This window comes from Bubalus bubalis, chromosome 2 (genome assembly GCF_019923935.1).
Source record: "Bubalus bubalis isolate 160015118507 breed Murrah chromosome 2, NDDB_SH_1, whole genome shotgun sequence".
NCBI lineage: Eukaryota > Metazoa > Chordata > Mammalia > Artiodactyla > Bovidae > Bubalus > Bubalus bubalis.
In genome coordinates, this window is record NC_059158.1 from 23,670,693 (window position 1) to 23,684,144 (window position 13,452).

Genomic DNA, 13,452 nt, shown 5'->3' on the forward strand with positions numbered 1-13,452 from the left:
TTCTGCCTTTATTACGGTCCAATTCTCACAACTGTACGTGACCACTGGAAAGACCATAGCTTTGACTATACAGACCTTTGTCTGCAGAGTAATGCCTCTGCTTTTCAACACACTGACTAGGTTTGTAATCACGTTCCTGCCAAGAAGCAGTCATCTTCTGATTTCAAGGCTGCAGTCACCATCCACAGTGATTTTGGAGCCCAAGAAGAAATCTGTCACTCACTACTTCCACTTTTCCCTTTCCATCTGCCATGCAGTAATGGTGCTGGATGCCATGATCTTTTTTTTAATATTTAGTCTTAAGCCAGCTCTTCCACTCTTCTCCTTCATCCTCATCAAGAGACTCTTTAGTTCCCCTTCACTTTCTGCCATTAGAGTGTTGTCATCCACATATCTGAGGTTGTTGATGTTTCTCCTGCCTATTTTGATTCCATTGCTTGTAACTCATCCAGCCTAGCGGTTCTCATGATGTGCTCAGCATATAGATTAAACAAGCAGGGTGACAGGAAACTAATATTTAGCCCCAAATAGTACCAATGTGTGTAATCAGTAGAAAAAATTAGTCATGAGACATTTTACATTCTTCTTATTTGGTGCTAAAGTCTTTGAAGGGGCTTCGCTGGTGGCTCAGTGGTAAAGAATCCACCTGCCAATGCATGGGTTCCATCCCTGGGTCGTGAAGATCCCCTGGAGAAGGGCATGGCAACCCACTCTAGTGTTCTTGCCTGGAGAATTCCATGGACAGAGGAGCCTGGCGGCCTACAGTCCATGGGGCTGCAAAGAGTTGGACACGACTGAGCAAGCAAACAACAACAAAGTCTGAAATCAGGGCGTATTTTACACGTATGGCACCTTTCAGTTGGGACTGGCCACATTCAATGCCCAGCAGCCTTGGGCATTTGGAGGCTCTTGTGCTGGACAGTGCAGCTCCAGGGACTGAACTCTTGAGGGCAGAGGGTGTAGGTGGGGGGAAGGGAAGTCGATACACAAAGTAGCTGGAGTGGAAAGGGAGTGAGACAGGGTGGAGGACTGATCTCCAGTGGGGTTATGGGAGGTGTTTTCCTTGGTTTTATACACAGATGCATGTGAGCGGATGAAGACCCATGACTGTCTGATCCCCTTGTCCTGGCTGGGAGTTCAGGAAGGGCACGCGGCTAGAAGCCAAGAGACTTGAGTTGACTTCAGCCTTGCAGCTTTCTAGCTCTGTGACTCAGGAAAGGTCACTTTACCTTTTGCTTTTCATTTCCTATAATCATCACCTGCCCTCAAGGGCTGTTATCAGATTGGATGTAATAATATGAAAATACTAAGCCTTAGATAAATGTGGTTGAACCTGTTTATCTTTTTTTTTTATTAATTGAGTTTTCTAAATTGTATCAACACAGATCACTTGTGTTATGCTTTCTTGCCTTCTCCTTGCTGCAGTTAAAAGCTAAAATGGAAGTACAGAGGAGGGGTCCTGGTGGGCGATCATCACACCTGCAGCATTGAGCAGAGCCCCCGGAACAATCTCCCGGAAGTGAGCACTCCTACTCCAGCTGGACTTTGCCGCTGTGTGCACACCTCAGGGCCTGAAGTTTATGGCTCCCACCTGCTCAGCCGGACAGGAAGCAAGGTCTCCTCCCCAACTCTGCCCACCCCACACGGTCAAGGGAAGGATTCCAGGAAACCCCATCTCCCTGTGACCTCATGGTGTGTTCTGTTCCCCACCCCAGGGGCCGGAAGGACTAGGATTAGGAGAGAACGGGCTGCCGGGGCCGCTGTTGGGGAATGCTGGGTAATTCGAGATGCCCTGGAGTTTGAACCCACTCAGCTGATAAGTGGTGGCCAGGACTCTGGGAAGCACAAGAGGTGGAGCCAGGTGGCTTTTCTGTCCGGACTGTCCCTGCCTTCCCCTCTCTCAGCCTCCCATTCCTTTCCTCTGTGACTCATGTAAAGTGATTCAATTTCAGGGAAAGAGGGTTCATGTGGACTGAGGCAGAGGCCTGAGAGGACGGGCTGGGGAAGACACCGTGATGCCCACGACCCCCTCCCACAAAGGGGCCATCTGTTCCAAGTGCAAAGGGCCCCTGGAGGATGCAGTGACCACCGCCTGCGGACACACCTTCTGCCGGCTGTGCCTTCCTCCACCCTCCCAGATGGGGGCCCAGCCCTCCGGCAGGGTCCTTCTCTGTGCCGTCTGCGAGGAGAAGGAGCCAAGCGAGACCCTCCTGGCCCCCGTGCCCCTGGGCCCTCTCGGGGAGACTTACTGCGAGGAGCACGGCGAGAAGATCTACTTCTTCTGCGAGAATGATGCCGAGTTCCTCTGCGTGTTCTGCCGGGAGGGTCCCTCGCACCAGGCCCACGTCGTGGGCTTCCTGGACGAGGCCATCCAGCCTTACCGGGTAAGAGGCGTGGGGTCAGCTCGGGCCACCTGGGGCAGGACAGTGTCCCGAGGTGGTGAAGGGGATGGAGCGGAGAGCTGCAGGAAGAGCCATGGCTGGATATGGCCATGGTCCATATCAGGAGACCAACCCCAGGCTGCTGGGACCTGGGGCAGCCCCAGGCTGAGTGGGACGCGGTTCCTTCCATTTGGATGTGTAGCTGTTCACAGTCTTGGAGAACTTCAGCTCCAGCCCTGAGGGGACCCCACAGTGATGGAGCACAGAGCATTGTAGCCACAGCTTCACTGGGAAGGAGAGAGAGCAGCTGTCCTCCTGCAGGTCATGAGCAGGGTGGCCTTGGTCTCCCCGGATCCACACTGGGTATGGGACCTAGCAAGGCCCGGATGGCTGGGGCTCAGAGAGGAGGCAGGATGGGAAGGTCATCCTACAAGCGCTGCTCTTCTTTTCGAGAAGCGGGGTGTGGCAGTACAATAGTCCCTCTAGTCCTGGGGACACTATCCACTCCTATCTGCCCCTCAGGTCCCTCTTGTCACCCAGCCACCAGGTCTGGAAGTGGCCTCCCTAGGACCATCTCTCATCTTTCCCTCGGCATTATCCCCACAACCACCTCGGAATCCAGGCTGTCCCCGTCTGTCACAGAGGCTCCACCAAGGGCGCTGTCTGCACTCTCACCTCTCCGGTCACCCCCCAGTCTGCTGCGAGGCAGAGCCTCCCAAATCGCAAAGCCCATCATGTCGCTCCCCTGCTCACAACCATCCTGTGGATCCTGACTCTGTGTCTGAAGAAAGGCCATGCCTTTAGCATTCAAGGCCACTTGCATTCAGGATCTTGCCTTTATCTGTCAGCCACCTTCTCCAGGCACAATGTGTCCAGACAGATTGACCGTTATATACCTGCTGTTTGCTAAATTAACACTCTTTCCTGCTTCTAATACTTTTCAGTAGTTTCCTCTTCTTGGAAAGCTTTCCACTCCCCTCACTCTTTTTTTTCCCCCCCTTAGTGGGTTTTTTTGTGTGTGTGTATTTTTATTGTATTGTTTTTATTTTTTTGTATTATTTTTGTATAGCCAACTAACAATGTTGTGATAGTTTCAGGTAAACAGTGAAGGGACTCAGCCACACATATATATGTACCCATTCTTCCCCAAACTCCCCTCCCATCCAGGCTGCCACATAACATTAAGCAGAGTTCCACGTGCTATACAGCAGGACCTTGTTGGTTACCCATTTTAAATATTGCAGTGTGTATAATATATATTTAAATATTTTATATATATATAAATATATATACTATACATATTTAAATATATCAGTATTGATCCCCAAATCCCTGACTATCCCTTCACCCCACCCTTCCCTCTGCCAGCAACCATAAGTTCACTCTCTAAGCCTGCTTCACTATTTTTTTTTTTTAAGCCATTTTACCAAATTTTAAGTGTACAATTCAGAGGCATTAAATACCTTCTTCCCCTTCTCTTACCCAACTGGAAATTTGTCTTTCATGGCCCATTGTAACTGGTAGCTGCTTTCTACAATCTTCCCTTGTCCCTGCAGGCAGAATTGCCCCCTCTGCTATGCACCAATCTCACTGTGTACACACCTCAATTGTTGCATTTGTCTGTATTTCATTCACTTGTGACAGACTCCATCTCTACATGGTGGTCTTTTTTTTTTTTTTTTATCCTTCCATTTTTGAGCTGAGCAGCATGGCTTGTGGGATCTTAGTTGCCCAACCGGGGATCAAACTCCAGGGCCAGGCAGTGAGAGAGCCAAGTCCCAACCACTAGACCACCAGGAAAGTCCTGATAGTGGTCTTTTACAGACAAGAACTGGGTCTTTTTTTTTTTTTTTTACCTTTGACTTCTTCAGCACATGACGATGTGCCGGGAACATGGTAGACAATTGAGTCAAATCATGAACTAAGCCACCTCCTTCTGCTTATTCGTCTCTCCACAGGACCGTCTCAGGAGTCGGCTGGAAGCTCTGAGCACGGAGAGAGATGAGATTGACGACATGAAGAGCCGGGAAGACCAGAAGCTCCAAGTGCTCCTGGTAAAGGCCATGTCCCCATAGGCTGTCTTCTCCTTTGGGGATTTTCTTTTCTCATTTTTTGTTAATTTTTAACCCTGTTAATTTTCATCTCAGTTTTCACAGAGCTTTCTATTTGGTTGTTTTCCAAATACAGTTTTGCAGTTCTTTTTTTTTCTCCTTCAAATTAAGCTTTTTTCTGTTTTTTCCATGTCTTTAAACCTTATTGTTGGAGAAGACAATGTCACCCCACTCCAGTACTGTTGCCCGGAAAATCCCATGGATGGAGGAGCCTGGTAGGCTGCAGTCCATGGGGTCACAAAGAGTCGGACACGACTGAACGACTTCACTTTCACTTTTCACTTTCATGCACTGGAGAAGGAAATGGCAACCCACTCCAGTGTTCTTGCCTGGAGAATCCCATGGACAGAGAAGCCTGGTAGGCTGCAGTCCATGGGGTCGCACAGAGTCAGACACGACTGAAGCGACTTAGCAGCAGCAGCAGCAAACCTTATTGTTAATTGAAGGTTACGTGATGTTTAAGTTCTTTTAACCCTTCATCTTGGTAACTTATTTTCTTGTGCACTTTCCTGTGGTTCTCACATTTGGGGGTCCCACATCTGGGGTGGCTCCAGTCAGCACCTTTCTTTGTTTATTCCAAGGGGGCAGGGTGGGGACGATCCACACGGGAGTGAGGGCCATGTGATCAGTCAGTATCTGGATGGAGCCCTGGCCTCTCAGTTTGATCACTCTTCTGGATCCTGCTCTTAATAACTTTTGGTCCTGAAACATTCCCCAAGTTTCCCATCAGCTCCGTTGGACATTTTAAGGATTCTTGTAACCTTTGAGAATTTTTGGTTGTCTGCATTAGACAGCTTTTGGGAATAAGTATAATTTTGTTCTAAATCATCAAATATCCACCTAGCATCCACGAATGAAATGTCTCACAGAGACACTTGTGGCAGAACAGCGTCTCATAAGAAATCCTGATTGTCTTCATTTAGAACACCCCACCCCATATATCATATAATAACATTATTTGTAGAGTGTAATTATTTTCTATATATTTATTTTTGGCTGCACTGGGTCTTCGTTGCTGTGCACGGGTTTTCTCTAGTTGCGGTGGTCGGGGGCTGCCCTCTAGTTTCAGTGTGTGGACTTCTCTTTGCAGTGGTTTCCCTTGTTGTAGAGCATGGGCTTAGTTGCACTGTGGCATGTAGGATCCTCCCCGACCAGGGACTGAACCCATGTCCCCTGCATTGGCAGGCAGACTTCCAACCACTGGACCACTGGGGAAGCCCTGTAATTATTTTCTTAATACTTGAAAGTGTTTTTATGGCTTGCACAAATTTCTGATGTGATAATCCTCCACTTTAATGAATAAGGCATGTACATGGCCAGAATTTCTATTTTTCTTTTCTTTCTTTTAAGGGTGCATTTTCTCCTTCCACCCCATGTTTTATTAAGGTATACTTGAGAAATAAAAATTCATATGCTTAAGGTAGGCAACATGATGTTTTGACCAATGTATACATTGTTTCCTGTGACATTAAGGTAGTTTTGGTAGAATTAGGTGAATTTAGTCTTTTATCTCTAGTCTCAATGCTTTCTCCTTAGCACTCCTTTGATTCTGCAAAAGTAATATCAGTTTGGATTTGTTATTTAATCCAGTAGCTATTTAAAATGATCCTAAATTCAATTTTCTTGCAGCTATATAGTACTTATTAGTTATATATTAACTAATATTTTTATTGTCATTCCAAGTGCTGAGAAAATATGACCTATAGGATTTCTGCTGCAGGATTTCATAAAGTTAATGATACATTTTTAGGCCTAAAACCTTGCAATATTAAAATAATATTCTGTAGTATTTGAAAATTATGTCCATATCCTGATAAGTGCTCAAAAATGCTTTTCATAAGTCTACCTGACTAGTCAAACTTTAGAATAAAGTTATTTAACACATTGTGTTTATTTGTTTTTAAAACTCACTTTATTTAAACAAAAAGTTTACCCATTTCTCCCACTTGGAAATCCCCATTTAGGGGTTTTCATAGCAGACTCTGGGGCAGCTTGTTGTCTGTGTCCGTTGCCTGGCTGGGAATAATGGGCAGACTGTTCTTATTCACCTCCCTGACTTGCCTCTGCCTCTGCTTCTGCAGAAGGGCATTTGGGGTCAAGGCTGAGGAATCCCAAAATATCAGAGCTAGAAGTGGTTCTGGCATCTTCTAATCCAAGATCCGTCTTGCCAGCCATTATTTTTCAGAGCAGAAATTTCATGTCCAGAAAAGTGATGCTCCCAAGGCCACATGGCAAAGTCCAAGTTCATGATGAAATGACTAAAACCTGTTTCTCTTAACCCTTAATCCATTGGTCTTCCCATTACAGTCTGTCTACCTGAAAGCATTGCCTTCATATAGGAAGCTTGGGGCCAGAAAATGTATGCCAGTGTCTGCATGCTAGGACTGATCACAAGGCTGACCCCAAAGACAGTGGGCTGATGGTGTGGCGGTATCTGGCTCCCTCCCATCTCTTTTCTTGTGCTACAAAGTTCTCCAGGAGGAAATCCACACTGTGGAATCTCTGACCAAGGAGAGAGAGTTTGGGGACAGGAAGATCTCCAGCATCCCTGAACTCCCATCAAAACATGTCCTATAGATGGCGACCTCGGTGACTAAGACCAACGCCACACCATTCTCTCATACAGTGCGTGCATGTTCAGTCATGGACACGACCCCATGAACTGTAGCCCACCAGGCTTCTCTGTCCGTGGGATTTTCACAGCAAGAATACTGGAGTGGGTTGCCATTTCCTTCTCCAAGGGATCTTCCCGACCCAAGGATCAAACATGTGTCTGCTGTGTTTCCTGCATTGCAGGTGGATTCTTTACCACTGGTGCCAGTAGGGAAGGCCTCTCTTCTCATAAGTTGTGCTCTAATCACAGCCTCCTCTAGCTTCAGTTGCTCTCTAAGAGATCATCTCCACCTGACTCTAGAGATGGTATGGGAGGGTTAGGATGGTATTGCAGATGTGGAAGTATGTTTGAAAATCCTGGCTCTGAGAGCATGATGTGCATTATTATTAGAATCCCTAAGGTGAGATGACAGAGAAGGCAATGGCACCCCACTCCAGTGCTCTTGCCTGGAAAATCCCATAGATGGAGGAGCCTGGTAGGCTGCAGTCCATGGGGTCGCTAGGAGTCGGGCACGACTGAGCGACTTCGCTTTCACTTTTCACTTACATGCATTGGAGAAGGAAATGGCAGCCCACTCCAGTGTTCTTGCCTGGAGAATCCCGGAGACGGCGGAGCCTGATGGGCTGCCGTCTATGGGGTCACACAGAGTCGGACACGACTGAAGCGACTTAGCAGCAGCAAGGTGAGTGAGAGCATGATTCTCATCCTTGGTAAGTTTATCCTGACACCTACCTACTTGTATTAATACCATAATATTATTTGGGAGGATGAATCTTGGAACTACTTTCTCCCTGTCCCTTTTAATCAACAGTAAGGATATAGATGAGGCTCCGGGAACCCAGCTCTGTGAGTTTCTCCCTAACCATGCCTGTCTTTCTACCCCTTGCAGACTCAGATTGAAAGCAAGAAGCAGCAGGTGGAAGCGGCTTTTGAGAGGCTGCAGCAGGAGCTGGGGAAACAGCAGCGCCTCCTGCTGGCCAGGCTGACGGAGCTGGAGCGGCAGATATGGAAGGAGAGGGAGGAGTATCTCTCCAAACTCTCTGAGGAAGTGGCCCGGCTGGGAGCCCAGGTCAAGGAGCTGGAGGAGAAGTGTCAGCAGCCAGCAAGCGAGCTTCTGCAAGTGAGAGACACCCCAGCAGCTCATGGGATAGGAGAGGGAGCCCACAGGAAGGGGACATCATGCTGGGGGCTGGAAGATGCTGGAGAGAGACAGGAAAGGGAAGCGGAGATGATGTGTAATGAGAGGGACTGATGGTTATTGGGTTCCTTTGGCCCAGGGAGGTTACAGAGATGAAGTCTCAGAAGAGCTGGATGACTTTCCCATGTCACATACGGTGGTCATGCCAAAGGCTTTGGAGTCTGATGGGCTTGGGCTTCAGTGTCAGTCAGCTCTGCCAGCTGTGACACTGGAAAATCTCACAACCTCTCTAAACATGGGGAGATAATAGTACCTCCCTCAGGGGGTTGTTGCAAAGACCATAAAAAAAATTTTCATGCAAAATGCTTACCATAGTCCCTGGCTCACTGAAAGGACCCAGAAAACAGTTCCTGTTGTGATTATCACTACATTATCCTGTTTCATATCTTCTGGCTGGTAACTCAAGGCCTGGTCCCTGCTCTCCACCATCTCCTAATGGTTGGAGGCAGAACACACTCCTAGGATGAGGCTGAGACAGAGGAACCAGCTAATGAACTGACAACAGAGTCCCACATGAGTAAGGAAGCATGATGCAAATGAGCAGTCTATGAGTAGGTGATTAAACAGATCAGCTCTCTGGAGGGCAGAGTTTTGAGCTGATATGAAAAGGAAGAAAGGATGTACAGAAGCCCTGATGGGAAGGATGTATGGAAACTAAGTGCATTTTTTTTTTTCTTTTGTAGGATGTCAGAGTCAACCAGAGCAGGTAGGCCCCACTCTCCCAGACTGAAGGGGGGTAGGCATGCACTGTGGGACTGAAGGTGCAGGCTCCTACACCTTGCACCTACATGTGGTTACCCAGAGAAGCAAAAGCACTTCGACAGACACACTCTGTCATCCTCTCACACATAAACAGCCCCAATTTACTCAGATCTGTATGCTAAGGCTCCTTTTTAAACTGGTATTGGGGACACATTTTCTTCTACCTTAGAAGTGAAGTTATAAATAATAATCATGGGGAATTCCCTGGCATAGAACTCCATGATCTCACTGTCTAGGGCCTGGGTTCAATGGCTAATAGGGAAACTAAAACCCCACAAGCCATGTGGCACGGCCAAAATAGTAATAATTTTAAAAATTAAATAATAATTATGTTGAACTGATCCAGGAACATCTTATTTAATTACTGAATTATTAGTGTTTGAGTCAGTATTTAACACCATGTAAAATGTCAGTCAAAGGGGAAATATTTAGTACAGAATATGAGAAGCACAAAACAGGAAGACCAGTCTATTCTTTCAATCATTTTTCCCACTCAACTTAAGACACAGTGACTAAGGAAGAGTCCTCATATATTGTTGCCCATGTGTGTGTAGGGGAGCTGAACCCAGGTGCCCATGAATCAGGAAGTTCTCTAAACATATTTCCAAAGAGTGTCGGAGATCTAGATCTAGAAGAGTTTTTCTGAGGTCTTCAGGTCTGATGAAGAAGCTAAGACCTAGAGAAGTGCTTGTCAGTCACACAGAGACTGACAAGCAAAGACAACCGGAACCAGCATTGAGGGCTTTCTCACTGCGGTGTAGGATTTCTTTCATCTCCTTTTTTCATCCCTTTTCAACCCCTTTCCCTTTGTACCAGACATCATGCAAATTAGATTGTTTAAGGCTGTTTTTCAAATGGCACTGTACCGCCCTCTAGAGGCTAATAGGGGTGGTGATCTTTTCTCTTTTGGTCCCCAGGAGTACATTCTCTTAAAGCACCTGTATCTAATTCCTGAGAAGTGGTTACCATTAGTTCCTCTTAGGTCTAGCTGAAACGCTTCTTGCTTTAGTAACTCCACATTTCCAGCAAAGATAAGAGATGTCACTCAATCTAATTATTCACCACAGATGCCAAGATTCTTGAGTCAGATTTTAGCCTCATTGGGTCTGAATGACCCAAACATTATTTTTGGAATTAGAACCTAACTGGTTACCAACTTGTCTGCAGGTGTGAGATGAAGACTTTTGTGAGTCCAGAGGCCATTTCTCCTGACCTTGTCAAAAAGATCCGCGATCTCCACAGGAAAATACTCACCCTCCCAGAGATGATGAGGGCGTTCTCTGGTAAGTGAAAGGGGACAGCAACTTCCCCCATTCCCATCAGTTTCCCATCTGCCTTCCATGAAGCTCCATCTTCACCTTCCCAACCTGGCTCAAGGCATCTCCCATCCCTTAAGCCTTCCCTTAGTGATCCTACTCTGCCCAGAGAGACCATTCCTTTGAGCATCTCCTCTCCCCAAGGATGGGCACGGCAGAGTCAGGAAGGTGAGGACATCATCTCTCTCACAGCAGAAGCTCCCTTTCTTCTGTCCCTGTCCTCACATTGTTCCCAGGACACACTGCGCTTATTTATTTGAAATAAGAACTAATAAGTCCTATAAATCTAATAATAATAAGGCCTATAAGAAGTAATAAGTTGCAGGTCTTTCTATTTTTGCTTCCCTCAGAAAATCTGGTGCATCATCTGGAAACAGAATCAGGTAAACACTTGGGGGCCTTGGGAGCCATTTTTTCATTTATCCCTTCGTGCACTCATCCATCCACTCCAAGACAGAAGGACAGAACAATTAAACATACGAACTCTGGAGCCTGGTTGCTTGGATTCTCTGTTCTAGCTTTTGCTAGTTATGAGACACTGGCAAGTCATTAAGCTTCTTTGTCCCTCTTTGTACTATTATAATTAATATAATAGTACCCATCCCATAAGTAGTTGAAGGTAAATGAATTTGTGTATTAGTAAACTTAGTATAATACCTGGCACATAGTAAGTGCTCAATTAGTGTTAGATTACACATACATATTATTTATCTAAAATACTTATCAAATGCTTGGTCTTTTTGCCCAAATTTGTCCTAGACTCTTTATTGACCTGGACAAATACTGTTCAATTCTTTAAATAGCATTTACTTTTAAGCTTCCCTGGTGATCCAGATGGCAAAGAGTTCACCTGCAATGCAGGAGACCCAGGTTCAATCCCTGGGATGGGAAGATCCCCTGGAGAAAGGAATGGCAACCCACTCCAGTATTCTTGCCTGGAAAATTCCATGGACAGAGGAGCCTGGTGGACTACAATCCATGGGGTCACGAAGAGTCAGACATGACGATCACGAAGAGTCAGACATGACCTTTAAATTGGTGCTTAATTGAGAAACTGTTTCCAAAAGCATCACCTTATTCTGCTTCTCAAATTTAACTTGTAGAAAACTCGACTGGGGGGGTCTTTCTAAAATGCAGATTCTGATGCAGTAGGTCTGCGTTAGGGCCCAAGATTCTGCGTTTCTAACAAGCTCCCAGGCAAGTGATGGTCCTGATTCATGGACCCCACTTTGAGAAGCAAAGCCTTGCAGCACCCCTTGCCGGTCAGGTATAGATGTCATCCTCTGCCTCCTGGAACAAAACTGAGGTTCTGAGAAGCGGGACAATGACAGGCTGCACAAGGCGGATGCTCTTTGTACCTCCCACTCACAGCGCTTGCTCTAGGGGCATTTTCGGAGCCGCCAGTTCTGATGTGCACGCCTTCCTCCCAATAGGGGTCGTCACTCTGGACCCTCAGACCGCTAGCCGGAGCCTGGTCCTCTCCGAGGACAGGAAGTCTGTGAGGTACACCCGGCAGAAACAGAACCTGCCCGACAGCCCCCTGCGCTTCCAGGGTCTCCCGGTGGTGCTGGGGTCCCCCGGCTTCTCCTCGGGGCGCCATCGCTGGCAGGTGGAGGTGCAGCTGGGGGACGGCGGCGGATGCACGGTGGGGGTGGTCGGGGAGGAGGTGAGGAGGAAGGGGGAGCAGGGCCTGAGCGCCGAGGAGGGCGTCTGGGCGGTGGTCCTCTCCCACCAGCAGTGCTGGGCCAGCACCTCCCCGGGGACCGACCTGCCGCTGAGCGACATCCCTCACCACGTGGGCGTCGCCCTGGACTACGAGGCGGGGCGCGTGGCCCTGCTGGACGCCGACACCCAGGCGCCCATCTTCACCTTCACCGCCTCCTTCTCCGGCAAAGTCTTTCCCTTCTTCGCTGTCTGGAAAAAGGGTTCCTGCCTTACCTTAAAAGGCTGAAGCAGGCCTTCCGATGGGCAGTGCGGCGCCCGGGGATCCAGCGCCGACCCTTGGACGATTCGTTAGGACATGGGATCTCCAAGTCCCTATAGTTTTGTAATTTTTTTCATTTTATTTATCGTATGTCTTTCAACTCTCAGAAGTCCCTGGTCACCCTGCTGACGCTCCTGCCTTCTGTGCAGTCCCTAGGGAAGAACCAGAGACAGGCAGGTTGCCACCAGGACACCAAAGTTGAGTAGTCAGTGGTTTTTTTTTTTTTGGTTTGGGGGGGGGCACTAAAATAAAACTTTTTAAAGTTTCGAAATAACTATCATGGGAAAAGCCAGAACTGTGTGGAGCTTGCATTAATGTATCCAGTTGACTGGTTTTTTTTGGACATACACATGGAGATGCTTTCGTCTCTCCGATCTTAGTCTCTTCATCCAGCCCCAAGTGGACCCAGGTCCCCTTTCTTTCTGGTCCTTTCTCTTGTAGAGTATGTCCTAATAAAGTGTGCAACCCACCCAGACTCCTGCGTCCTGTGTGTCTAATCAGTGCTGCTGGGGTGGACAGAAAGGCCAGTGGAATCTCTGTGACCAGTACATATCCTGTCCCTTTTACTCAGGACTTGCCTGAGGGCAGGCTAGCCAGACCTTACTGTTCAATAAGAGGAGGCTTGTGTTCAGTTCCAACTCATCTCTTAAACATTTATTATTGTTACTGTTGTTATTGGACACAGAATCTGACTACACATTCAAGTAAGTTCACAAAGTATGAATCTCTGTAAGAATCATGATGATTCACACACTACCACCATCACCACCTCGACTATACTTTCTGATTCTAGTTCTCTCCTTTCAAGTTTAACACTTATATTTCCATCTTCCCATCCCAACCCTGGAAAAAAAATCTACCTTCTTCCCCTATCAGGGTCTCTCTAGTAGAAATCTATGTACAAGATTACCTTTTGTATCCTATGAGCCCTGTTCCTGAACTATGGGGTCAGATGTTTTCAAGATACTCCACGTGCTTGTACCCTATGTGAACTGCATTACAAAACTGTAATATGAATCATTGCGATGTGAATAATTACCACCAATTTCAGTAGAGTAATATAAGTCCTTGATACAAAAGAAGCAA

The 13,452-nt window shown here is 47.1% G+C and overlaps 1 protein-coding gene across 2 annotated transcripts; it reads left to right on the forward strand.

The window, feature by feature from the left end:
• Positions 1 to 969: 969 nt before the first annotated feature.
• TRIM15 (tripartite motif containing 15) lies at positions 970 to 12,841 on the forward strand. Of its 2 annotated transcripts, XM_006061615.4 has the most exons (8): positions 970 to 1,692; positions 1,953 to 2,384; positions 4,340 to 4,435; positions 7,996 to 8,226; positions 8,988 to 9,010; positions 10,234 to 10,349; positions 10,733 to 10,765; positions 11,816 to 12,841. In XM_006061615.4, exons 2-8 carry the CDS (start codon positions 2,016 to 2,018, stop codon positions 12,331 to 12,333), a joined length of 1,386 nt encoding a protein of 461 aa, XP_006061677.3. In that variant the 5' UTR covers positions 970 to 1,692; positions 1,953 to 2,015; the 3' UTR covers positions 12,334 to 12,841. The 2 variants fall into 2 exon arrangements, with proteins under 2 accessions (XP_006061677.3, XP_044784394.2); XM_044928459.2 differs by lacking the exons at positions 970 to 1,692; positions 10,733 to 10,765 and having other exon boundaries at positions 1,715 to 2,384.
• The last annotated feature ends 611 nt before the right edge of the window (positions 12,842 to 13,452 follow it).

Coding starts and splice junctions, on each gene's coding strand:
- TRIM15 (XM_006061615.4), top strand. CDS start 2,016: ATGCCCACGACCCCCTCCCACAAAGGGGCCATCTGTTCCAAGTGCAAA. Junction 4,436..7,995: donor AGAAGCTCCAAGTGCTCCTG/GTAAAGGCCATG, acceptor TACCCCTTGCAG/ACTCAGATTGAAAGCAAGAA. Junction 9,011..10,233: donor GTCAGAGTCAACCAGAGCAG/GTAGGCCCCACT, acceptor ACTTGTCTGCAG/GTGTGAGATGAAGACTTTTG.